We start from the raw sequence: 26,817 nt of genomic DNA, 5'->3' as shown, positions 1-26,817 counted from the left end.
ATAAGGGGCCCTTTTACTAAACCATGGTAAAAAGTGTGCTGTGCTAGTTTTGGCCCGTGAGATTGGTGTGCGCTGGGCCATTTTTTACCGCAGAGGGAAAAAGGCCTTTTTAAAAATGGGGCAGTAAATGGCCATGCGCTGATATTAAAATTAGTGTGCGACTATTTACTGCTGAGCCCCTCCCACTACCTATTTAGAAGGTGGTAAGGGTTCATGTGCTATACTTGTGCGGTAATCAGGCAGTGTGCGGCATTGTGGCTGTCTTGCCAGTTACCACCGGAAATGACCCCGCAGTAGAAAATTAGTTTCTACTGTGGGGAAACTGCGCATGCCAACATCGGAACTGTCACTGGGCACCTGCAGTACCCCGGTGGTAGGGTCAATTTGGTGCACACTACCCACATGGTAACCCAACACGGGTTACTAAAAGGACCCCTAAGTATCATAGAATTCACTACCCCCACAGAAATACCAGTTTATTAAGGTATATTGTATTGCTCAAGGCAATACAGTATCGACTGGTAGCGCTATAGAAATGATTTATAGTAGTAGTAGTACAGTCAAGGAAAAGTCAATGTTCTCTATGCTATTTTTCCCCTCGTCCAGTTTACGGCTATTTCAGAAATTTGACAATTTTCGTATTCTTGTGTGTGGAGGAGATGGAAGCGTTGGTTGGGTATTGTCAGAGATTGATAAGCTGAGTTTGCACAAACAGGTAAGTTTGCATGATGGATTTCATTGATTGTATCAATGTACTTTAAAATACAAATGTAAGAAAATTGAGGGCAAAATACAAAACCAAATATGGGCCATGGTTGCTAAACATGAAATGAATACCTTTTGTAGTGAGACAGACAGATGGAGACTTAATGCAGGAATTACCATGCACTAACAGCGTGCACTGAATCCTGTGTTAAGCAGGTCATGCAGAAAATGCTGTTCTGGGGATGGGGAATTGACAGGGACTGCCCCTTACAATTAACTTATTAATTATTACCACAAGTTGGGGTCTTTTTACTAAGGTGCAGTAGAGTAGCCTTAGCATGCCCTTATGTAGGTTTTTACCACGCAGAAAGGCCATTTTTACCGAAGCCAGAAAATTGCCAATGTTGTAATTTTTTCTATTAATTGCCATGCTACTTAAGGACACCTATTTTGTAGGTGGTAAGGGCTCATGTGGTACTCCTGTGCTAACCAGTTAGCGCGCAGTAATGCAGACAGTAATGCTTTTTGTGCTAGATTTTTAAGGGCTAGATTTTCCACACAGAAATCAAAGTGTATTCTGTAAAGTATGCTTTAATTTAGGCATATGTTATAGAATACACCTAGTGCTGCTCCACATGAGTAAATTTAGTCGTGGTCAATTACGACAACTAAAACCTGGTGTAAATCCCGACGCATAAATTCAGTTCGGAGTGGGTATATTATATAACAACGTGCATAGATTTTAGAAATGCCCACGGCCCGCCCATTCCGCTCCCATAACCACACCCACTTTTCAGCTATGCGACTTAGAATTTATGCGCACTACGTTACAGGATATGCTTAGCGAGTTGTGAGAGTAAATCTTAGTGCAAATTAGTGCTGATAATTGGTTGTTAACATCCAGCTAACAACACTGATGATCTATGCTTCGATTTCTGCATGTAAATTAAGGCACCATTTATAGAATCCCAGGGTAACTGATTAGTTCAGGAACGCCTACTCTCTTTCCCCAGACATATCCCCACCAACAAAAAGTTAAAAAAAATATTTTTTATGCGCGCTGAGTTGGAACGTGCCAAAGGATGCCTGATCATGTCCCGTGGTAAGCTATTTTAAGCTGCAGTAAGCATGCAATAGTGCTTACTGAAGCTTAACTGCATGGGAGCATGTCCAAAAATGCTGAGAGTATCCCCAGCTATTACTATAGGGATTTTACAGTTACTGTATGTTAATCGGCTACTGACGAACAGTAGTAAGGTGATCTGTTATAAAATTACCCATATGTGAAGGCCAAGTTGGTCTGTTTTATAGAGACGCAGACATCTATGCATCTTTATAAAATGAGCCCATCAAACCCACAGAAATTGCAACTAAAAAGAAGCCACGGACATTTATCCCTACTCAAAAGCAGATGTAAATGTTCAAGTATAAAGTATGTACATATTTTATACACGGATGGCAACCACCGAGGTGGAGAAACTGGATCCGCTACGTAGAGGAAAAGTACAGCAACAAAGGAATAGTGTGATCACGCTTTGTTGCTGTATATTTTATACACGCCTATGCTCCACCTGAACCCTAATCCTGAAAGTTTTTATTACTATTACACACATAACCCACTGGATAATTTTATAAGAGGCTCTTTATGCATGTAACACAGGGTGTGCACGTGAACAATCCTCTCTAAAGTTAGCCCCAACTATAAAACCTTAGCATACTTTGGCAAATAGGGTCCTTGTGATAACATGATATCTGAACTTTACAAAGAATCACTTTCATTTAGCAGAAAACTGCATATTTTAAAATTAATTTGGTAAACAGTGTTTTGAAGGAAATTTTCCTCAGACCAGAGCAGCTTTCCTACAATAATTTCACTCTCATGTAAGTTCTCAGGGGCTGAGAGTAGTGAGAGTAGTTTATTTGGGATATGTTTGCTGTGATGTAAACAAAATAACAACTCAAAGTTTGCTAGAAGCAGTTGTTCTTAAACAAAATAATATGCAAGAGTAGTTTTGTAAAAGCACAGATTAATGAGCTAACCAAGCCTCATGTTATGATTTAAACAAAGAGAAAAGGCAGGACTTCTCTAAAAGATGTGGAAAGGATTTACTATTTAAAGTTTTCATTTGTTAAACAATCGTTTTTGGCATATGTTTGTGTTCCATACTTTTGTGCCACAGAATAAATGAACGTTTATCCCTTCATTTTTTTGTTTTGTAATTCCCCATTTATTGGTTTCATGTTCAACCAGAAGCATTTTAAAGTAAGCTTATATTTTTCACATCTTCTACTCTTGTACTCGCTACTGTATTGTAGTGTCAGCTGGGAGTGCTTCCCCTCGGTACTGGAAATGACCTGGCCCGTGTCCTTGGCTGGGGAGGGTCATGTGATGATGATACGCAACTTCCTCAAATTTTGGAAAAGCTAGAACGAGCTAGCACGAAAATGCTAGACAGGTAAACATAATACTGCTGTCCTAAGAGTTCATAGTTTTGGGGGGCAGTTTCTGAAACAGTGTGTCCAGATGCAGAATCAAGGAGATAGACTGGGTGTATCTTCACTTTGAACATTACCCAATTGGGCGACTGACTTTGTATTTGCTTTCTGTGCAGATGAAATTTGGCTGGGAAATAGTGTGTTTACATTTGAAAATGTGCATGTGTGCTATTTCCTAATCCCACCCAAAACATGTCTCCAGGGATGCTTTCCCTTAATCTGTCTCAAAATGCACACACTGTAGAATCCCATATGTACTTGAGCTGGGTTATGGCTGATCAAAATTTCAGAAATCCTTTTACCTGGCAAACTGGTATTTATTTGGGCAACTGGCTTTTGAAAATTGTCCTTCCTATGACTTATCCATTTTAGTTAGGGGGATGAAGTGGCGGAATTAGTTGATTTTCAGCAAAAACCTAAAAAGGGAAATTTGCATAAATACTTTTCTTAATGTTTGGCTCACATGATCTTAAAATGTTTTGTAGACTGTCAGGCTTATTTTCGAAAGAGAAGGGCGCCCATCTTTCGACACAAATCGGGAGATGGGCGTCCTTCTCCTAGGGTCTCCCAAATCGGCAAAATTGAAAGCCGATTTTGGGCGTCCTCAACTGCTTTCTGTCACGGGGACGGCCAAAGTTCACGGGGGCGTGTCAGAAGCATAACGAAGGCGAGACTGGGGCGTGCCTAACTCATGGGTGTCCTCGACCAATAATGGAAAAAAGAAGGGCGTCCCTGACGAGCACTTGGGCGACTTTACTTGGTCCATTTTTTGTTACGACCAAGCCTCAAAACAGTGTCCTAACCGACCAGATGACCACCGGAGGGAATCCGGGATGACCTCCCCTTACTCCCCCAGTGGTCACCAACCCCCTCCCACCCTAAAAAAAAAACTTCTTAAATATTTTTGCCAGCCTCTATGCCAGCCTCAAATGTCATACCCAGCTCCCTGACAGCAGTATGCAGGTCTCTGGAGCAGTTTTAGTGGGTGCAGTGCACTTCAGGCAGGTGGACCCAGGCCCCCCCACCTGTTCCACTTGTGGTGGTAAATGCAAGCCCTTCAAAACCCACCAGAAACTTACTGTACCCACATGTAGGTGCCCCCCTTCCTTCACCCCTTAGGGGCTATAGTAGTGGTGTACAGTTGTGGGGAGTGGGTTTGGGGGAGCGCAGAACACAAGGTAAGGAAGCTATGCACCTGGGAGCTTTTTCTGAAGTCCACTGCAGTGCCCCCTAGGGTGCCCGGTTGGTGTCCTGGCATGTCAGGGGGACCAGTGCACTACGAATGCTGGCTCCTCCCACAACCAAATGGCTTGCATTTGGTTGTTTCTGAGATGGGCGTCCTCGGTTTCCATTATGGCCGAAAATTGGGGTCAACCATCTCTAAGGATGACCATCTCTAGGGTCGACCTAAATTTCACGATTTGGGCGTCCCCGACCGTATTATTTTATTTGTTTGTTACATTTGTATCCCACATTTTCCCACCTATTTGCAGGCTCAATGTGGCTTACATAGTACCGGAAAGGCGTTCATAGTACCGGAAACCCGTATTATCGAAACAAAAGATGGACGCTCATCTCGCTTCGATAATACAGGTTTCCCCGCCCCTTCGCCAGGACATCCTGTGAGGACATCCTCAGGAAATCTTGGGCACCCCTTTCGATTATGCCCCTCCACGTTAGTCTATCTCCAATAGGCTTTTGCTCTGTTTTCCCAGAAATATGATATATTTTATTACCTGATTATTCTTCTGATAAGGTTTTATCCTTTCACATTATTGCACCATTCTTGAATATCATTTACTGTGCTTCGAAGTGGAAGATACACAGGGTATAATTAGGAAAGCTAAGTGGATTAAAAATTGGACAAATTAAGGGCTCTGTTTCCTGAGGTGCGCTAGCATTTTTAGTGTATGCTAAAAGTTAGCACACACTAACACTAGAAACACCCATAGGAATATATATGGGTGTTTGTATCATTAGCACGCCCTAAAAAATGCTAGTGCACCTACCGCATGGCGTAGTAAACAGGGCCCCAAGATAGTACTAAAAAATAATAACATTTTAAAGCATGTAAATATTCTTTCACCTTTGTTGAATTGCTCATCTTAGTGGAGTCATTGGTAAAATAATGTTAGCTGTAAGAATGTTGTACAGTATAATGTAAGATAAATCAAGAAGAATATAGTGAAGATAAACATTTTTCTGTAATTAAATTCATTTTTAAAACATTGAGGAGAAATCATGATGAGGGTGATGACGATGATGATAATAGTTCTCTAGAGCTCTTGTAAGTTTCTATGGGATGTGTTGGTTAATAGTTCTTTCCAGCATACTCACTGAAAACACATTGGGCCTGATACTCAGATGCTGGCAGGCAGTGCTTTTCCTCTACCACTGGCGTTAAACCTGGATATTCAATGCTGGGCTGTTTCCGGCAACTGGCATCGAATATCTGGGTTTTTTTTTAAACCACTAAAAGGTTAACCGGTTAAGCTGATATTCAGCATTAACCAGATAACATTTTAGCAGTTAAAGATAGGCCTTCTATTTACGTGGCCTATTTTAACGGCTAAATATAGCCAGTTAAGTGATGAATATCCAAGCCTAATGGCCATGTTGAACAATATAGCTGGTTAGTGGCTAGCCATGGATATTTAGTGGGAGAACCCGTTATCTCCCACTGAATATCTGTGGTTAGGAGCTGATATACTATTTAACCAGTGAGCAGCCATATCTGGCTGGTTAAATAGCTTGAAATATTGGGGGGATTACATTTAATCTCATGAAATTGGTTTTGATTTGAACATGGATGTGTCCCCACTGAATAGTTTTCAATATACGTTTCAATTGTAGTGGATTTGATGATCATTGTCTTTTTGTGAGCCAATAAGAACATAAAGTATGCCATGCTGAGTTAGATCAAAGATCCATTGTGCCCATCATCCTGTCTCCAATAATGACCATTCAGAGATTTAAGTAGCTGGCAGGATCCTGAAGAGCAGCTTAGTTCTTGTTACTCACTAGGAATGTACTTTATTTTTTGGATGATTGCGAAAACATGAATGGGAGACAATTTGTTTGTTTCACCTTTATTGATCTCGGTGAATAAGACTAGTATTTTGTCTAAATCACCATTCATTTCATTCATTCTTGGCAAAGCTGCAGCTGTAGGCATAGAACCATTGGAGTCACTGTGGAAGAAGGAAATTGGGAGGGGACAAGCCAGAAGTACAGGACAATTCAGCCAGTTATGTTGAAACTCTTTGACAATCTGCCAAACAAGCATATCCCTGCCTAACATCCAAATCCAATGGGTGATGATGTCGGCAGCTGGGTAGGAAGAAACACCACAGGTGGTCAGGTCAGCTGTTTTCCTGCCCAACTGGGCTGGTTTTTAATGTTGGTTGTGGTTAATTCCCAGTGATCACTGGTTGTGGGTGTTTGGGCTTCTTTTAGCGAGTTGTGTGTTTTTTGGGGGGCGGAATTCAAATGAGTCTGTTATTTCCGGTTCCAGTTCTATCTCCCTCTGCATTTCAAGCCTCATCTGGGGCTCCAATATCTTCTTTTGCTGTCCAATGCCGTTCTGGAGCTCCAGTAGGAGAGAAAAATGTTGTAGGTGAGTCACATGACATCATCATATTTGGCAGGCATGGAAAGTAGGGTGGGAGGCAGAACGAGGGCCGGCCAGCTGAGCAGCAGCAGTAGCACACATGGAGGAGAGGATGGAGGAGGAGGAGGCAGAGCACATAGGTGAGCAGACTGAGGAGGGAGGGAATGAATGATGTTTGGAACAACCCCCCCCCCCCCCCCTCACATTGTGTCTCTATTTTAGGGCTGCTTTTTGGCATTAGTTGGGCTGGGAAATTTTACGCCATCTGGCAACCCCCATTTTCTCTCAGACTTTCAAAGAGAGAAGATATCTTGTGCTTGCTGCAGTGTTTCAACCAAAATTTTCCTTTGTTGATATAGACAAGGTGTTAAATAAAATAAAATAAAAAAACAATCATCCAAACACACAGTTCTGTGACTGAGATAGATCTGTGTCATAAGCAGAGAAAAGTATGTGTTTTACAGGATTTATGGCTGGTGGCAGCAAGGCAAAACTATGTTTTCCTTGTAGCCTCAGTAGTAGCTAAATGAAATATGGGACAAAGAAGGCTCAGTGACTAAGACAGATCTCTATCAGAAGCAGGCAAAAGTATATTTTATAACTTTTGCAGGGTTTGTGACTGGTGGTTTCAGGACAGGAATTCAAACCATCCACTAGCCAATACAAGAGTGGAAGATACCATGAACAAGTCCCAAGATGGCCAATGCCAAAATTTTATTCTTAAAATGCAGCATGCAGGAGGTGCTGACAAGATAAACCTGATGTGGGCCTTGTTTTGGCATGCAGACCTTCATCAGGGGTCCTCGTCCTCATAAATAAAACTAGACATAAAGGGGTCTTTTTACCAAGCTGCGGGAAAAAGGGCCCTGCGCTACTGACGGGGTTCATTTTTCCCATGAGCCAGGGCCCTTTTTACTGCAGTGGGTAAAAAGACCCCAGGCACACATGGCCATGCGGTTGGAGAACTCTTACCGCATGAGTATGCAACAGGGAGCTCTTACTGCCACCCACTGAGGTGGCAGTAAGGGCTCCCGCGCTAACTCAGCAGTAACTGGGTAGCGTGCGGCAGTGCCCGATTACCGCCAAGTTACCACCGTGCAAGCCATATCCTGGGGTTTGCTTTTTCCCCCGAAAATGGTGTACCTTTGGGGTGGGAGTGCCACCAGCAGCCGCATTGGGCCGGTGGTAGTCCTGGAAGAGCGAGCGGTAAGCCCGCATTGGGCTTACCACCGCTCTGTAAAAGAGCTCCAAAAATGAGCAGCATATTGTAATACCTCTGATTAAACAAAATATTATACAGAAAAAACTAAAACCTGTGTAGTGTTTGAAGAGGTGGCATTAAAAAAAAAATCAAAGTTTTAAATAGTATGTGATATTCAAAGGATATGATAAAAGAAAAGTAGCAGAGAAACCTAGTAAAAGGTAAAGTCTAAAGAAATAATAGAAGTGAAAACCAGAAACTATAAAGTGTGAACTTAAGTACAATGAAGATGAATAGTGACAAGTGTGTCGGAAAGATGCTGCCCTACCTGTTAACCATCAAGTCAGTTTATGGAAACATACTCAGCTGTATAAACATCATAAAAATACTTATAATGTAATCAGCATTGCACCAAGCCGTGAAATCAATACACAATTAAAAAATTTTTTTTTTTTTAAAGAAGACCCAATGGAATGGCAGTGACACAATACTTTAATTGAACACAGTAGAAAGAAGTTCTAACCGAATCTGAGAATACATACCGGATGAAAATACATAAATGTAAAATATATAAACCTGTAGATATCAAGCTGCATTTCTAAAACATGTTCCATGCTAATGCCCATAAAATATAGAAATTATAATATATATATTTATATACAATAAATATCCAACAGACTGTGCAGAAGGGATAACATGATATTTTAGAAAAATTAATTCATCTTTGAATTGGTATGTAGTGCAATGCTGGTCATAACTGGTACAAGAAATTCTAACCACCTAAATGTGAGTTGACACTTGCTGCACAAACTAAAGCATACAGCCCAGACTGGAGTGTAAAAACTAATGCATAAAAACAAATACAAGTATCGCACACATAGGACGATTGAGCCTTTTTATCAGTAAGCTTCTCCACTTCCCCCACAGTGGTCAGTTTCAGCAGCCAGTCTCTAATTGTGGGTCCAGAAGTTTGCTTCCAGTAAACCGGAACTACATCTTTAGCTACAGAGAGACTCATTCTCTTCAGGTGCCTTTACCACTTCAATCCTCGTTTGTTCCCCAAACCCAAAGGACAGCCTTTTGTCCAGTGCTGTTTGGCCACTTCGCTATGTGGGCTCTGGTACTGAATATTGTAGGCACCTGCATAACTCCCAGCTACTCCCTTGTAATGCCCCTCTTCTGACTGGATTTGATATGGCCAGTTAGTGCTGATATTCAGCAGCACACTCTGGTTAAATGCTGCTGAATATCAGTGTCCAGTTGCTTCTTTGGCTTTATGTCCATGTTTTTGAGGACTTTTTCCACTCTGTGCTAATTTGCCCCTCTCATTTTGAACTAGAGTCTTGATTCTATCCATAGTGCCCTTTGGCTTTTAATTCTGTGGGGTCTTCCTGCCACTCTTTTTCAAAATACTGTTGTCTATAGCAGATACCTACTTGCAGGTTCTGAGCAAGTTCAATGAATAATGAATGGAAAAAATCACTGTTAGAATGCAAAATAGCTTTCCCCATTGACTTCAGTGGAAGCGAATTATCAGTATCCAAAAACAACCTGAAATTGGTAATGGATTGGAAAATGAATTAAATTGAAAACTCTTGACATGAACATCCATATTAAATGCTTCCAGGGATAAGCAGTGACTTTCCCAAGTCAGCCTGGCAGAAGATTGTTTATGGGCTTTTCATCCAGGAATTTGTCTAAACCCCTTTTAGATTTGCTAAGCTAGATGCCTTGAATATGTTCTCCAGCATCAAATTCCAAAGACCGTGTGTTGTGTGTCTTAGTTTTATTGAGTGTTTTCTAGTCTTAGTAATATTTGAAAAACTAAACAAACATACCCTTTCAAGCTTTTACATCCCACTCATGATTTTGTAGACCTCCATCATATCCTCTCTGACATCTATTTTGAAAGCTGAAGTGCTTTAACCTATTAGCCTTTCTTTGTAGGAGTCTTATTTTATCCTCTTATAATTTTGATTGCTCTTCTCTGCCTTTCTTTGAATTGGAATAACCAGAATTACATACATACTTCTGTTTACTACAGTGTGCTAAGTTTTGCAGTTACTATTTGGTAATAGCCAAAATTAACTCTGTAAGTACCAAAACCTTTGGTTAACTGTTGGGGACATTCCTAGCATTTTTGGTAGGGTTGCTGTGCAGCTAAATCAGTTAGCCACACTTTTTGAGGTAGCTTAAATTTCTTATCTGCTGCTTTAACATTTAATATGCCAACAACCTCTACATAAATTATAAGGTACCATCCTCACCTATTCACTGCCTCAAAACAGCATTTTACACACTAGCTGTTTAATTCAGCAGTTAGTTAGTTCAGCAGCTAACACAATTCAATAAATAGGCCTTACAATACACAAGATGTTTGATACATTTCATATTCACTGTCCTTTTCCAAATAATTCCTAGAACTCTGTTTGCTTTCTTAATCATCAACAGAAACTAAGCTGAGGATTTCTGAATTCCAATATCCCCATTCAGGTTTTCTGAGCTGAGTATTTCAATATATGTCCATAATGACTCCAGCAATTTTTAAACTGCAGACAGCCACAGGCATATTCAACCCCAGATATTCAATACTGGGCCATATCTGGGGTTAGGTACTGACCTATAAGTAAGTAAGGTGCCAGCCAATGTTCTCTGCCAGCATCCACATAGTTATGTGAGCAAAGATAGGATTGCCTTTTGAGTGGTCCTGTCTGCTCACTTAGTTATGCGAACACAGGCACTGAATATGGCCAGTGCCCACATAACTGCCCTTTTCTCCCTGACTCAGCCCACAGATTACCCCAGCATTACCCAAGCAGTGCCGTGGTAGTCCAAGCTAATATTCAGCAGCACTGGAATATCAACAGCCAGCCCACTCCTGCCCACTTAAACCATGCTGAATTTTGACCCCATCGTTCTCTATGTGTATCACTTTAAATTTCTCCATACTAAATTCCATCTGCCATTTAGATGCTCAGTCTCCCAATCTTGGTAAGGCCCTTCTGCAAATTCTCACAATCCAGATGTGATTTAAAACATTTAAAAATGTTTTGTTAACAGGAAATCTGACCTTACTTCTAGTTTCCTTTTCCAGTCAATGATCAATCCATAATAGAATATTATTCCCGTATCATGACATATTATCATGACATATTGATGCATTTATATGTAAAAGTATTTCTCCGAGGTCAAGCAGGCCTAAATTCTCATATAAGGGTAACGCGGAGTCCGTGTTGCTGGTCCGGAGCTTGTAAGAAACTTAAAACAGGTATTTGAGCATGAGATGCGCTCCACTATGCATGCCCAAGTGCCTTCCCACCCGCCGCGAGAGCGTGGGAGCAGCAGTACAATATAAAGCATAAAAAAGGAGATCAAGGGGAGGTAGGGAAGGTATGTGAGAATATAAGGCCTGCTGTCCTTGGAGAATATCTGCTACAGGTAAGTGTATTTGCTTTCTCCAAGGACTTTGTTATAAATTGTACTGGACCCATTTTGGGGGATTTAGTGTTATATAAGAGTTGTATTGGTATTATGCCCAGAACATGCAGTAAAAACATGTAGTTTTGTTAGTGCTTGTGCAGCTGTGCCATTTTAGAAAAGCCATTTTCCACATTAAAAACAGGTTTTACATGCAGAAAAAAATGAAAAAGCTGTCAGGAGACACCAGGAAGACAAAGCAGTATGGCATAAAAGATGATATTTATTGACTAAGATCAAAACCTGTCACCGACACTTATCAGTGTCTGTCTGTTTCAGGAGTATCACAATATCAAATATAGTCATGGATGCAGAAAACTAAAGCAAGCTGTTTGTCAATTGAGTCAACAGGTTCAGTCTGCATCTGACTTGCTGTTTTTTTCATCCTGGGTCAGGTGCAGACTGAGCTGTCAATTCAGTTGACAAACAGCTTGCTTTAGTTTTCTGCACCCATGACCATATTTGATATTATGATACCACTGAAATGTGGCCATGTCAAGTTTTGATCTTAGTCAATAAACATAATCTTTTATGCCATTCTGGTCTTCTCTTAGGTGATCTTCCTGGTCTCTCCTGATGAGGTTGGATTTTACTCCACTGTTTACATGCAGAAAAGCCAAAATGATCCCCAGTCCAAAAGAAGAACATGCAATAAAGACTAAAACACATCAACGTAAATGGTATTATATAAAATTATAACATTTCTTGAGGAGTTTTACAAGGAACTCTGTCAAGAGCTTTCTGAAAATCAAATACACTGTGGTGCTCATTTTCAAAGTACATAAAATTATAAAGTTACAGCATATTTTCTAAGCACTTAGACTTACAAAGTTACTTAGAGGGGCATTTTTGATATGACGTCTAAGTCCGACATTAAATGGTTTGCAAAAAGCATCCAAAATCTGAATAAGTTCATTTTCCAAAAAGAAAAACGTCTATCTTTGTTTTTTGAAAATACTGTTTCTAACAAGGTTTTGTGCTTTGGCCTTTTTTTTTTGGTTCATTTTTAAAACAAACAAAAAAAAAGGCCAAGTGAAAAACGTAGAAAATCAAGCCTTTGGGATGTAGGAGAGGCCAGCATTTTTAGTAGACAGGTCTCCCAGACATCCCAGGAGATAAATGGGGCACCCTAGTGGACTTCAAAAACATGCTCTCAGACATACATCTCACTGTTGCTCCCTTATCCTGTCTGCTGAGCCCCCGAAAATCCACCCAAAACCCACTGCCTACAACTGTACACAATAGCCCTTATGGGTAAAGGGGGCACCTATATGTGGGTACAGTGGGTTTCTGATGACTTTTGGAGGGCTTACAGTTTCCACCACAAATGTAACAGGTAGAGGGAGATAGGGACCAGAGTCCCCCATACCATATTGCACTGCACTGACCACTACACTACTCCAGGGACCTGCATGCTGTTCTAATAGGCCTGGCTCTAACATCTGAGGCTATCATTGAGGCTGCTAAATCATATTTGTATTCACGTTTGTGGGGGGTGGGAGGGGGTCAGTGACTACTGAGGGGATATTGGGGGGTCACCCCTGATTCTCTCCAGTGGTCATCTGGTCATTTAGGGCACCCTTTTGTACCTTATTTGTTATAAAAACAGGTGTAGCTCAAAACATCTTAGTTTTAGTCCTGGACAGTTTTGTTTTATTCCATTACTAGTTAAAAAAGGCCCGTTTCTGACACAAATTAAACGAGCACTAGCAAGGTTTTCCTCGGAGTGTGTATGTTTAAGAGAGTGTATGTGAGAGTGACTGTGTGTGAGAGAGAGAGTGAATGTGCGAGTGTGTGTGTGTGTGTGTGAGAGAGAGAGAGAGTGTGTGTGTGAGAATGAGAGTGTGTGCAAGTGCATATGTGAGACACAGTGTGTGAGAGAGAGAGAGTGTGTTTCACACAGATACAGTGTGTGCAAGAGAAAGTGTGTGTGTGAGACACAGACTCTCTGTGAGACTGAGTGTATGAGAGCAAGAGAGTGTGTGAGTGACTGTGTGACACAGAGTGAATGTGATACAGTGTGAGACATAGAGTGTGTGAGAGACAGTGTGTGAGAGTGAGAAAGACATTGACTGTGAGAGAGAGAGAGTGTGTGAGAGAGAGAGAGAGTGTGTGTGACAGAGATACCTCCTCCCCCCCCCCCCCTCTGGTGTCTGAACGTTACTGTGCAGGATGCTGACTTCTGGCTGTGCTTCAAGGAACTGACCAATCCTATTTAATAGAATGCACCTCCAACATTCTGAAGCCAAGAAACCTCATGTGGTTGGTCACTTCTGCTTGTGACGAACCCGGAAGTACGTGATGTCAATTCAGGAGATGGATAAGAGAGCAGGAATGCCTCAGCCATGCAGTCAGCTTCAGAATGTTGGAGGTGCCTTTTATTATATAGGAAAGGAACTGACCAATCCTATTTAATAGAATGCACCTCCAACATTCTGAAGCCGAGAAACCTAATGTGGTTGGTCACTTCTGCTTGTGACGAACCCGGAAGTACGTGGTATCAATTCAGGAGATGGATACAGAGATCAGGAATGCCTCAGCCATGCAGTCAGCTTCAGAATGTTGGAGGTGCCTTTTATTATATAGGATGGCTGAAAAACATCCAAGTGTTAGGAACACCCAGATCCTGCCCTTAACACATCCTTGACATGCCCCCTTATGATTTGAACGCACTTCTGACAGACGTCATAGAAAAAGTCTAAAAATTGGTTTTGAAAATACCAATTTGGACATTTTTGTGAGAAAAACGTCCAAATGCAAATTTATGCCACTTTTTCAACATTTTTCTGTTTTGAAAATGAGCTCCATAGTAATATATGTAACTTTCTAAATCTGTGTGCTTTGAAAATGAACCTCTGTATCAACTAGTTAATCCTCATGTACATGTTTAATAACATTAGACTCACTGGTGTATAGTTTACTGATCATCCCTGGATGTATTTTTAAAGACTGGCATTGCACTGGCCAGCCTCCAGTTCTCAGGTACTGGAACTGATTTTTAATGATAGGTTATAGGTTATAGTGTGCAATGATAGTAACTGGTCTGCAATTTCATATTTACATTTTGTCAGAACTCTAGGCTGAATACCATCTTGTACTGGTGATTTATTACTCTTTAGTTTGCTCTATTTCATCCATTTTCTCAAAGATTTGCTCCAGTTCCTCTGACTCACCATCAAAAATGGTTCCAGCCTGAGTATCTCCTCAACATTCTCTTGTTCCTTTCTGCTCTGTTTTAGTTTTGTACACTGCCTTGTAATTTGCTGAGGAAAGGTGATAGAGTAAATTCAGTGAATCAAAAGGGAATGAAGTAAAATGTTTCATTTAACTTTGCTGCTATGGAGCAAATTCAATGAACTATAAGGGAATGAAGTAAAACATTTCATTTAATTTTGCTGCTATGGCCTTGTCATCCTTGAGTATCCCTTTTATATTCCTTTCCTCTAGAAGTCCAAACATATAGGAAAAATATTTTATTAATAGTTTTTCTTTTCAATAATGCTTTGAAGTTAAAGGTCTTGTAAGGTACTTAAAAACAGGAAGTGGATGAGTAGCATTATTTCATGAGAATGGCTGCCATAGAATTTCTGTCTGCAGCTTTTATGGATCTGAGCTTTTGTGATGAACACGTAACTTTTGTATTTTTAAAGACTAGACTATCATTTTATTAATTTTAGAAGATTTTTTCAGCAGACTTTAGTCAACCAGTTAGGAAAGCAGTTGTGTTTCAGTATTTAATGAAAATATTTAAGCCAATTGATTGGGTACTTTTTAATAACCATCCCAATTTGCAGTATTGTTACCCTTGAAGTATTTAAAATGTATAGAGTATGGTTTCTGATTTAGATTGTAAGCTCTTTTGAGCAGGGACCGTCTTTTCTTCATGTTCAATTGTGAAGCACTGCGTACAACTGGTAGCGCTATAGAAATGATTTGTAGTAGTAGTAGTAACAGGATGTAGGTGGCTTGTAGTGGAGGAGTGGCCTAGTGGTTAGAGCACCAGTCTTGCAATCCAGAAGTGGCCAGTTCAAATCCCTCTACTGCTCCTTGTGATCTTGGGCAAGTCACTTAACCCTCCATTGCCTCAGGTACAAACTTAGATTGTGAGCCCTCCTGGGACAGAGAAATATCCAGAGTACCTGAATGTAACTCACCTTGAGCTACTACTGAAAAAGGTGTGAGCAAAATCTAAAATAAATAAATAATTAGGAGCCTAGATTCCTGGTTAGAACCTGCCTCTGGCATAGCACTTACATTTAGCCACTGAAAAAAATGAGCAATCCAAGTTTTCTTGAGTGAAATACTTATTTAATTTTGAAATATATGTATATATTTTCCAGTATGTATTTGCACCGACAAACTAACATGGTTTAAGGTATTCAGATACATTTTAATTTTAATTAGCAAATTTTCAAAGAAGGTGCATGGTTACCAAAGAAGCTTCATACCTTGTACCTAGTTACCATAGCTTACTGAAAATTTCCTGTAGAGCTCTTTGTCGCTGTCTTTCTTTATCTCATTGATAGAGGTAGTTATGAAGCTGTGGTGAAATATCACATATTTATACCATAGCTTCATTTACTGTGAGAGCCACAAATCAGTGATAACATAGTACTGCAGGTTAGTAACTTCCATGGTAAATGAATAGCACAATTGCATTCAACCTCACAAGCTATGTTATTCCTGGAAAACTAATGCCAGAGCTGGCATTATTTTTCCTCCCTGTGAGCACTGGGCTGCTGGTGTCTGACCCAGTGCTCCTGGGCAGCTATTTAAAGAGGCCAGTGCATAAAACAGTTTATCTTCACACCGAAGCTGATCCCCCTCTACCCTGATTTCCCCAGCATAGATCTCCCAATCCCATCACCCTGTTACACAATCCTCCCCTGCACAGGACCCCTTTAGCACTTACTAGGGCTATTCCTGGTATCTAGGTGTGGGGGGAAGGGGCACAGGAGCAATCTTCAGTCATTTCTGCCCCAGGTTTGTCAGCATGAAAATGGCACTGGTTGACCCCAAATGGTGGACCTTAAATATACTTGGTATTTCTCCTGTGCACTAGTAAGTGGTGGTGGTGCTGTGTCTTGTGCTTGAGGTGGGATCTACTTAGGGTGGGATCTTTGTGATTATAAGGGTGAGGGGATTGGTTGGTGGAGTGAGGATGATAGTTTTATGTAGTAGCACCTTTAAATAGCTGTGGGGGGGGGGGGGGGGGCATAAGGCTTCATATTAGGGGCTCAATGCTTGCAGGGGGAAAAAATAACACCAGCTCAAAGTTGGTGTTTAGTTTTCCAGGAATAGCATGGCTTATGAGGCTGAATGCAAGTTAAATTATTCATTTACCATAGGAGATAACCAGTGGTGTGCTGGTAAACGTTTAACAACAGGCTCTCTCCCCGGTCCACATCTGCGCCCCCCCCCCCCCCCAAATTGCAGAGCTGCTTATAGCCAGGGAGAGAGCCTGCGGGGGGGGGGGGGAATCTAATTCATGTTTAATGTGGGATAAAATGCCATAAATAAGTAAATAAAAATAAACTTTTAATGTTGAGCACCTGATTCTCAAAGTGGACATATTCCAAACACTATGAAAATAAAATGATTTTTTTCTACCTTTGTTGTCTGGTGACTTTGTTTTTCTGATCATGCCGGCCCAGTGTCCGATTCTGCTGCTATCTGTCCTCTTAACTCCATTTCCAGGGCTTCCTTTCCATTTATTTCTTTCCTTTCCTCCTTTCTTCTTCATTTCTGGTCCTCAGCTTCTGCCTATTTTCTTCATCCATGTGCAGTTTTTCTCTTCTCTTCCTTTTCCCTCTTCTCATCTCCTTCACTCTTGCCTTCCCTCCATCCATGTCCAGCATTTCTTCTCTCTCCCTTCCCTCTCCTCCATCCATGTCCAGCAACCCTCCTCTCCCCCTGCCCTCCATCCACCCATGTCCAGCAGCAACCCTCCTCTCCCCTGCCCTCCATGCACCCATGTCCAGCAGCAACCCTCCTCTCTCCTGCCCTCCATGCACCCATGTTCAGCAACTCTCCTCTCCCCTCCATCCACCAATGTCCAGCGACCCTCCTCTCCCCCCTGCCCTGCCCTCCATCCACCCATGTCCAGCGACCCTCCTCTCCCCCTGCCCTGCCCTCCATCCACCCATGTCCAGCAACCCTCCTCTCCCCCCTGCCCTCCATCCACCCATGTCCAGCGACCCTCCTCTCTCCCCTGCCCTCCATCCACCCATGTCCAGCAATCCTCCTCTCCCCTCCACCCACCCATGTCCAGCAACCCTCCTCTCTCCCCTGCCCTCCATCCACCCATGGCCAGCGACCCTCCTCTCCCCCCTGCCCTCCATCCACCCACCCATGTCCAGCAACCCTTCCTTCCCCTGCCCTCCATCCACCCACCCATGTCCAGCAACCCTCCTCTCCCCTGCCCTCCATCCACCCACCCATGTCCAGCAACCCTCCTCTCCCCCCTGCTCTCCTCTCCGCTCCCCTGGTCGTCCATCTTCCGTCTGCCCTCTGCTCCCCGATAGTAGCCCTGCTGGTTTCCTTTCTGCGCTGCCGCCGCCGCCCTGCCTTTAAAAATTTTATTTTCCCTCGAGGCGCGCCAGCGTTGAATCGAAGGCAGCAGGCTCAGCTCGGTTCCTGCCTTTGTTCCATTCCTTCGCATCATGGCTCTGCCCTTGCGCAAACAGGAAATACGTCAGGCAAGGGCGGAGCCATGATGCGAAGGAACGGAACGAAGGCAGGAACCAAGCTGAGCCTGCTGCCTTCGCTTCAACGCTGGCGCGCCTCGAGGGAAAATAAAGTTTTTAAAGGCAGGGCGGCGGCAGCAGTGCAGAAAGGAAACCAGCAGGGCTACTATCGGGGGGGGGGGGGGGGGGGCAGACGGAAGATGGATTAGCGGGGCGGGGGAGCAGAGGCGAGCCGGCTCGCACGGGCCAACAACCGGCTCGTAAGATGCCAGTAAATTTAACAAACGGCTCTTGCAAGCCGGTGCGAGCCGGCTCCAGCACACCACTGGAGATAACTAACCTGTGGTATTGAGGTACCACAGATTAAGGACTCTTGCAGTAAATTAAGCTGTGATAAAATGTGATATTTTACCACAGCTTAGTAACTGTCCTTCTGTATCGGATGTGCATACTTACAAAAAAGTTTTGTATTGGTTTTGAAGCTCCCAAAGAAGATCATCTAAAAAATTTTTTTTAATTGTATTTTTAAATGTCTGTACAGCACATTATGATATCGGTGAATTAAATAAGGACACCTTTGGTACCATCACGGTAAGATGAATACTAAAAGGTTAAGCTAGCCATTTTCACTCATGTAACCATGTATCGCAAAGTATGTTTAAAAAAATAAACATTTGGATGGTCTTCTTTGGAAGTTTGAAGTCCAATATAGATCCTTTTTATAAGTATAGTTAGATTGGGTCTAATTTGATTTAAGTGTAGGTGCCAGCTCTGTGGGTGTAGTGGGTGCTTGAGCACCCCCAATATTCAGCTCTCTTTAACTTTGTCCAAGGAGGGATCATTTTTATTGAGTTTAGCATCCCCAATCATTTTGAGAACTTGGCTCCTATGCCCCTTGCTATTAATAACACAGTCAGGAATGTACAAATAATTATATTCAAAATTACACAATATGACAGATTTGGATCTAGCTTGATGTGGTGGTATATGCTCAAGAGTTGCACAGTTGATTTAAAATATTTCCTGATAACTGGTATTTTTCATGTTCTGTTCTGGCATAGCCATGTAGGCCATTTTCTAAGATTTCAGCGTTTAGGCTTCTAGACTTTTGAATTTTCCGTTTTGACAGATTTATCACCTAAATTTGTCTTTAATGATATTTTAGGTACCTTAAAAGGGAATAAGGCCAATGTGGCGTAATGAAGCTAGGGGCCCATAACTGTTTGTCAGTGCTGGGTGCCTAATTTTATAACCATAACTTAGAAAAATATTTTGGTCATCTATACTTACTGAATATAGATTCATAGTAGGGCTATACTGAATATTCGTATTCAATTCAGTTTGGCCCCGAATACATTATTTGTATTTGGCCAAATAGTGATTTAAATTCAAACATAAATGATCTGGGGCTCTACTGTGCTAAATCCTACTGAAAGAAACACTTGATCTCTGATTTCACATTGCTTCTTTTATTATTTGTTAGGCTAAAGCACAATACCTATTATTTATATTCTTATTCGGCTGAATAATATTTTTCATTATTTGTATTCGGCCGAATAGTTAAATATGATATGCCATACAGCTCTAATGCATAGTTTAGTTGCCTCAATTGAGGTACCTTACTCTCTATGGATATTGAGCTCAATCTTTCTTTGATTGTTTTGTATATTCTTCAGATGGAGCATTATGTCATACGAACTCAAATTACCATCAAAGCCTTCCAGTCTTCCACTGACTCCTGAAGAAGAATCTGAAGAATGCCAAGTATGGATTTGGTTAGGAAGAAAATTTTATGTGGGGGCTTAGTGGTTCAATAGTAGTCATGTGGACTGTCATGCAAATGACTCTTGGTTTTGTGCCCAAGCCTGGTCTTCCACTTTCTGGGTGGAATGGAGCTGGGGCTGGTGATACTGTGGAGATAACATCAATAGCCTTGTGGGAAAAAGACACCTAGAGACTGGATTCAGGGCCTATGAATCAAGGGTGTAGCCAGACCTCGTGGTGGGAGGAGGCCAGAGCCTAAGGTGGAGGGGGCACATTTTGGTCTGCCGCCCCCTGCCGCACTGCCGCTCCCCACCCACTGCTGCAGCAAATACCTTGGCTGTCAGGGGTTTCCTACCCCCGCCAGCTGAAGTCTTCTCTGGCGCTGGACAAGGCTTCGGCTGGCAGGGGTTGGGGACACCGCCAGCAAAACCAGGAGCCCAGAGGAAATTTGGGGGGGGGGCCCAGGCCCCTGTGGCCCCACATAGCTACGCCACTGCTATGAATACAGGGTTCTAAAGAACTAGACCAGGTGTTATGCACATGGATGACCATGACCAGACCAGGTATATTGGGAGGATGTAAAAGATAAGAAAAGTCCCTAGGTAATTTCAAATGAAGGCCTGTAGTGCCATTTTCCAGTTCTGGTTTCAGTTGAGCTGGAAATACAAAAGAAGATGAGAATTCTGATGGGTTATTTGAAACATTTAGGGGCCCTTTTACTAAGCTGCGCTACTAAATGTGCTTAGCACATCCTTATTGAAAAGTACATCAAAAAACCATATTTTTTTTCTATTTTTTAAAATTTCTGGCCATGCACTAAATATAGCATTAGTGTGCAGCCATTTTTAAAAAATGATCGCAGGAGCTCTTATTGTCTCCTATTTAGGAGGTGCTAAGGGCTCCCACATTATGGATGCACTAACCAGTTAGCATGGTGGTAATGTCAGTGCGCTAGCTGATTAACAGATCCACACCATTCTCCTCCCTGATGCTTCCCCCAAAATAAAAAACAAATACCGCGTGCTTAGTGCACGCAAATGGCAAGACTAATGCAGAACACTTTAGCACATCCTGCGTTAGGCCATTTTTGCTGCATTAGGCACATTTTAGCACCTAATGCAGCTTAGTAAATGGACCTCTTAGTGAGACAATTTCAAAATCCCACAAAGAGTTTGCGTGTGAAAAGTATGCAAACGATTATAAAGCATGCTATATTGCCTTTGTCTCTTTTTGCCATTTCAAAATTATGTACACTGCAAAATTGCATACTCTTGGTCACGGGGGAAAGGGGCAGTTATCATCCTTGGCAATTTACCTCGGTCACTGCATAGCTTCCCAGTCAAATTCCTTTTAAAATTATTCTCCCCAAGGCTCAGTGTGCCCCCAGATTTGAGGCTTAGAGATATTTTCAGCAGATAGTTCTTTGTTGCCTTCTGCGGAGCATGGCGTATGGAATTCTTTCCAATCCTTCTATGTGGGCATGTGTGTGTCTGACTTAGAAGAGAGAGAGGAGGGTCAGCTTTGTTCATGGGTTAGTTGTGGGTGCTGGTGTTAATGGAGGTTGAGGTAGAGGCGGTTGTGTTAGGGCTAAGTTATTGTGCTGTAGTACTCAGTGAATCATGCTTCTTACGGAGGTACAGTTATAGAAGAAATATGAGTTCCATAAATGCTGTGATTCATAAACGTTAAAATAAGGGGCCCTTTTGCTTAACTGCATTAGACACTAGCATGCACCTAACGCAGCAAAAAAGGCCATATTGCAGAATGTGCTACAGCATTCTGTGTTAGTTTTGCCATCTGCACTTAGTAAGTGCACGGTATTTCCTTTTTTTCGGGGGGGGGGGGGGGGGGGAGTGTGTAAGGGGCAGAGAATAGGTGTGTTTGTGCTAATTATGGTCTCCGCATCTGTTGTTGTTGTACTTGGCCAGTATATGAATGTGCAGAGTGCATCTTTCTATATCAGGAGCCTCCTAGTGGCATGTGATATTAGTTCTTTACTTGCAGAGATGACAGGAACATTTCTGTCACTTCACGTAGGTATTCATTTTTAAAGCACATAGACTTACAATGTTACATAATAACCTATGTTACTACATGTTTTGAAAATGAGCCTCTTCATATTTCTTCTAAAGCCTAGTTTAGAATCCCTTATCCTAACTGTCTTATTGTATACTAACCTAACACCTATTGTCCACCCAAGCTGTATCATAACAGGGGTAGTTGTAGGTAGGTAGGTGTGCAGGGTGGGAGTAGTAGTAGGTCATTTTGGGGGGCAGAGGCTAGTTTTGGGGTAGGGTAGTTCTATGGAGCAGGGTAAATTTTGGGGTGAGCATAGTTCTGGGGGCTACTTTTAGGGAGTAGAGTAGGTGTTGGGGGATAGATTTGAAGAAGTAGTTGAGAGATATGCAGGATAGTTGGGGAGGGGAGAATATAGAACAGGGAAGAGGCGTTTTGAAAGTAGAAATTCACTAACTGCCATTTTTCACTGTATCTAAGTTACAGTGCTGCAGAAGCCTGAACTACTTCTTCCATAGAAAGGTATTGGGCCATTTTGGGGGGGAGGGGTACATTGGCATATTTCCATGGAACCTCCTATTTTGATGTGGCCCATTTTAGAACTTGATGTGTCTTTTTTTTTTAATTAGGTTTTCTCCCATGCCAAATTTGATCTGTTAAATTTTTGACAAGTTTTATTGCTCCAGACAGACAGATATTCTCAACTCTTTATGTATAATTCTTTCCAACTGTAATTGGGGTAAAAAGAAGAATAATCATATCCTATGTTAAAATAACAGTTCAGAAACAACATGTACCTTGATAAAAATAAATCCATTTTAGTGGGTTTTTAGGTTACCTATACTCAGAATCATGTAGTGCATTAACAGCTTCTTTTCTTCTCCTCTTCCTAATATGCAGTCGTTATACTGATGCCACCAACATCTGAAATAGGGCAAAGGAACTTTATCCAACTGTGATACCATTTCAATCTGAGTCAAGAAGGCAAAAATGTTTACCTACACTACAGTAAGCCCATTGCCTCATTTAAATATGTTCAAATGCACCTGCTCAGCCTAATTCAATAGAAATCAAAAATATAAAATAAAAATACAAGAGTCTTGATTATCTGACGTAACTGGGACTGGCCCATTGTTGGATAATATGAAAAACAATGGGAACCCTTCACAATGCACAGAAAATATACTTTATGCATGAAGAACAGGCATAGGTATCTTTAATTTAAAAATATTGTTTATTAACACTAATCAGCAATGAAAAAAATTGTAAGCAGGCAATTTGAGCACAATACAGAGCAGTATAGATAGCGCAGCAGTTGTAGAACAGGCAGCGTGAACAGAAATACTGTATAGGTACTAGACCAAGCAAGGGAAGCCATATTTATTAACTGCATATACAGAACCAAGCAGAGTCCCATTTCTCACGATCACTGTGTTGTCTTCTCCAATTAAAACCAGTGTGAAGCAGAAATCAAGGCAGCAGAACTAAAACTTGAAACCCTCCGGATCTAAGAATGAGAGTAAGAATAAAGAAAGTGCTGTAAATGTAAATGAATAAACAGGAATACAGTAGGTATACATACTGTACCGCATAAAACTCACTGTGCACAAGAATCTTACAATGGTTTTGTTTCTGCAAAAGCATGGCCTCAGATAAAAAATGGATCTCTGGCAGGAAAAGTAGGCTGTTGTCGAGTCATATAAATCTGCATGTCAGCTCTAAAGATTTCTGCAAAAGCACCGTCTCAGATCAAAGTGGTTCCCTGGCTGGAAAGCAGCTGAAAACATCTTTAATTTTCACTTTCTGAAGCAATTCCTTTCTGCAAAATTTTCTGCTCTTTAAGACAAAACAACTTTTTTCCTCTTTTTGCACGGGCCAAAAATTGCTGCCATACTATAAAAGCAAGGTCTCATCTAGACACTTCAACAGTTCCCTTTCTGCAAAAGTGGGGTCTCAGGGCCAAAAATTGCTGCTATGCTCTAAAAACAAGGTCTACAAATTGCTGCCATGCTGTAAAATCAAGGTCTCAGCTTAAAAGTTTTTCTAAGTTTCCGTCGCCACACAAGCAGGGTCCCAGGTCCAAATATTATGTTTAGAAGCATGGGCTAAAATCACAAAGAGGAATAGAAGCCACATGCTTCTTAACTCGTTTGAGGGGTGCATGAAGGAAGGTCAGCTACACCGCAAGGTTCCATTGCAGAGGAGCATGATTTCAGATCAAAAGCATGGCTTCCTTGCAGCGTGTGAAGCCGGAAAACAGGAAGAGAAGCCGTGCACTTCTTCACAGCAACATGTTGATGTCACGGATGGGGAGTCTGTTGGATATGCTGGATGGTTGGATTAACGAAGGTTGGATAATCGAGACTACTGTAAATTGAAATTTGTCTTTGCTATTGGATAAGACACTGGCATAATTAGAAGGAAATTGGAATGCTGTACTGGAGTGAATATAATCTGTAGAGGAAATAAAATGGCATATTACTTTTGGACAGTTTGTCCTGTTTTTACTACCTTCTCTGAAAAGAAGCAGTTCACAGTTGTCATGCACATGAGTGTCATGTCTGTAATCATTTGGAGTTTTCTGGTAAGGCCTAAAAGACTCACTGTATATATGTGATAGTTCCCCTCAGTTTCTTTATTTTATGCTGAAACTATTGAATGTGTGTTTCTTTTCATAAGCCCTCTTATCTTGCATCACTGATTTTCCTGTATGTCCCTATCCTATGTAAGATCTCTTGACTCTCAGAGTGCTTTTTTTCTATTTGGCCCCGTTTTTCTGAAATTCCCTCTCGCTTCACCTTCATGCTGAACTTTCCTATCTCAAATTTAAAGTAGGATTAAAAATTCACCTTTTTATTCCAGCCTTTCCAAGTTAAGTTGCCTCGCAGGTTCGTCTCGGCAGCAGAATGACTCCTGTGTACCTGATTCTTTTCTCTCTCTTGTTTAAGATTTTTAATTCCTTTCACTTGTTTATTTTAGATATGTAAACCACTTTGGCTCCATTTTGAAAGGTGGTATAAGAAGTACCAAATAAACATAAACAAGAAATCTTATCCTTTTTCTTCTGGTTTTGGCTAAAACCACCCTCCTCCTTTCCCTAGCTACGTTATTGGCATTTTTCATAGTTTTCAAAAACACACCAAACTGGTCTGTGCCTTTTCCTGTTACAAACATTCCCAACAGGCTAAATGGAAACATTTTTCGTTCTCATTGACCATATGTTTTTATAGGAAAATGTTTTTGATTTCACATAATAGATTTTGCCCATCAAGTCAGAGAAGCAGGCCAGTTGCATCAAGTTCTGAATTCAGTTTGCTACAAGTGTCTGGAACATAATCAAAATCACTCAGATTATGGCATTTGCACAAGGATATGTCACCCAGATTAGTTAGGCCTAGAAAGTGAGGCTACTTGCCTTCCATAAATTATGAAAGAAATTCATTTCATTGAATCTAAGATTGAAGACACATAAGTACTTTGACCTCCTCAGTTCCTTGATTAGGAGAGAGGTCCAGAAATAACAAAAATCTCACTCATGCTGATTGAGCCAGGACAAATGCTTTGAGTGCTCACACAAGAAGCTGGAGAGAGCTATTATTGAGTAGAAGCTATGAAGGCTTCAATCAGTCTTGTTTTCGAAAGAGAAGGGCACCCATCTTTCGACACAAATCGGGAGATGGGCGTCCTTCTCTCAGGGTCACCCAAATCGGCATAATCAAAAACCGATTTTGGGCGTCCTCAGCTGCTTTCCGTCGCGGGGACGACCAAAATTCCTGGGGCATGTCGGAAGCATAGCAAAGGCGGGACTTGGTGCATGCTTAACACATGGGCATCCTCGACCCATAATGGAAAAAAGAAGGGCGTCCCTGACGAGCACTTGGCTAACTTTACTTGGTCCGTTTTTTCTTTGACCAAGCCTCAAAAAGGTGCCCGAACTGACCAGATGACCACTGGAGGGAATCGGGGATCACCTCCCCTTACTCCCCCAGTGGTCACTAACCCCCTCCCACCCTAAAAATAAAACCTTAAAAATATTTTTTGGCAGCCTCTATGCCAGCCTCAAATGTCATATCCAGCTCCCTGATAGCAGTATGCAGATCCCTGACGTAGTTTTAGTGGGTGCAGTGCACTTCAGGCAGGCAGACTGAGGCCCACCCCCACTACCTGTTACACTTGTGGTGGTAAATGTGAGCCCTTCAAAACCCAACAGAAACCCACTGTATCAACATCTAGGTGCCCCCTGTCTCTCCCTAGGGCTATGGTAATGTTGTACAGTTGTGGGGAGTGGGTTTTGGTGGGCTCAGCACACAAGGTAAGGGAGATATGCACCTGGGAGCAATTTATGAAGTCCACTGCAGTGCCCCCTAGGGTGTCCGGTTGGTGTCCTGGCATGTCAGGGGGACCAGTGCACTACGAATGCTGGCTCCTCCCATGACCAAAGGGCTTGCATTTGGTCATTTCTGAGATGGGCGTCCTCGGTTTCCATTATCGCCGAAAACTGGGGACGACCATCTCTAAGGACAACCATCTCTAAGGTCGACCTAAATGTTGAGATGTGGGCGTCCCCGACCGTATTATCGAAACGAAAGATGGCCACCCATCTTGTTTCGATAATAGGGTTTCCCCGCCCCTTCGCCGGGATATCCTGCGAGGACGTCCTCAGGAAAACTTGGGCGTCCCGTTCGATTATGCCCCTCCACGTGTCCCTTCAACACATAACTGAGAAACAAGAGACACACCATCTAATCCTGCCATGTCTGGAAGTGAACTCTTTCTCCAATGCACAGACAACACAACAGTAGTCTCCAGAGATCCAACCTGAAGCTCTTATTGTCTTCTAGAACATTTTTAGAATATTCGCT

The 26,817-nt window shown here is 41.9% G+C and overlaps 1 protein-coding gene across 1 annotated transcript in view; it reads left to right on the top strand.

Annotated features, from left to right (window-relative positions):
• DGKH (diacylglycerol kinase eta) overlaps positions 1-26,817 on the top strand; it is a 676,008-nt gene that overhangs the window by 447,490 nt on the left and 201,701 nt on the right. Inside the window, 3 exon segments of the mRNA XM_030202410.1 lie at positions 607-715; positions 3,022-3,161; positions 19,852-19,939. Of these exon segments, the coding sequence (XP_030058270.1) occupies positions 607-715; positions 3,022-3,161; positions 19,852-19,939 (337 nt within the window).

Source organism: Microcaecilia unicolor, chromosome 4, assembly GCF_901765095.1.
Source record: "Microcaecilia unicolor chromosome 4, aMicUni1.1, whole genome shotgun sequence".
Taxonomy (NCBI): domain Eukaryota; kingdom Metazoa; phylum Chordata; class Amphibia; order Gymnophiona; family Siphonopidae; genus Microcaecilia; species Microcaecilia unicolor.
Note: the sequence above shows the minus strand (reverse complement) of the source record. Positions and strands in the feature narration are given on the sequence as shown.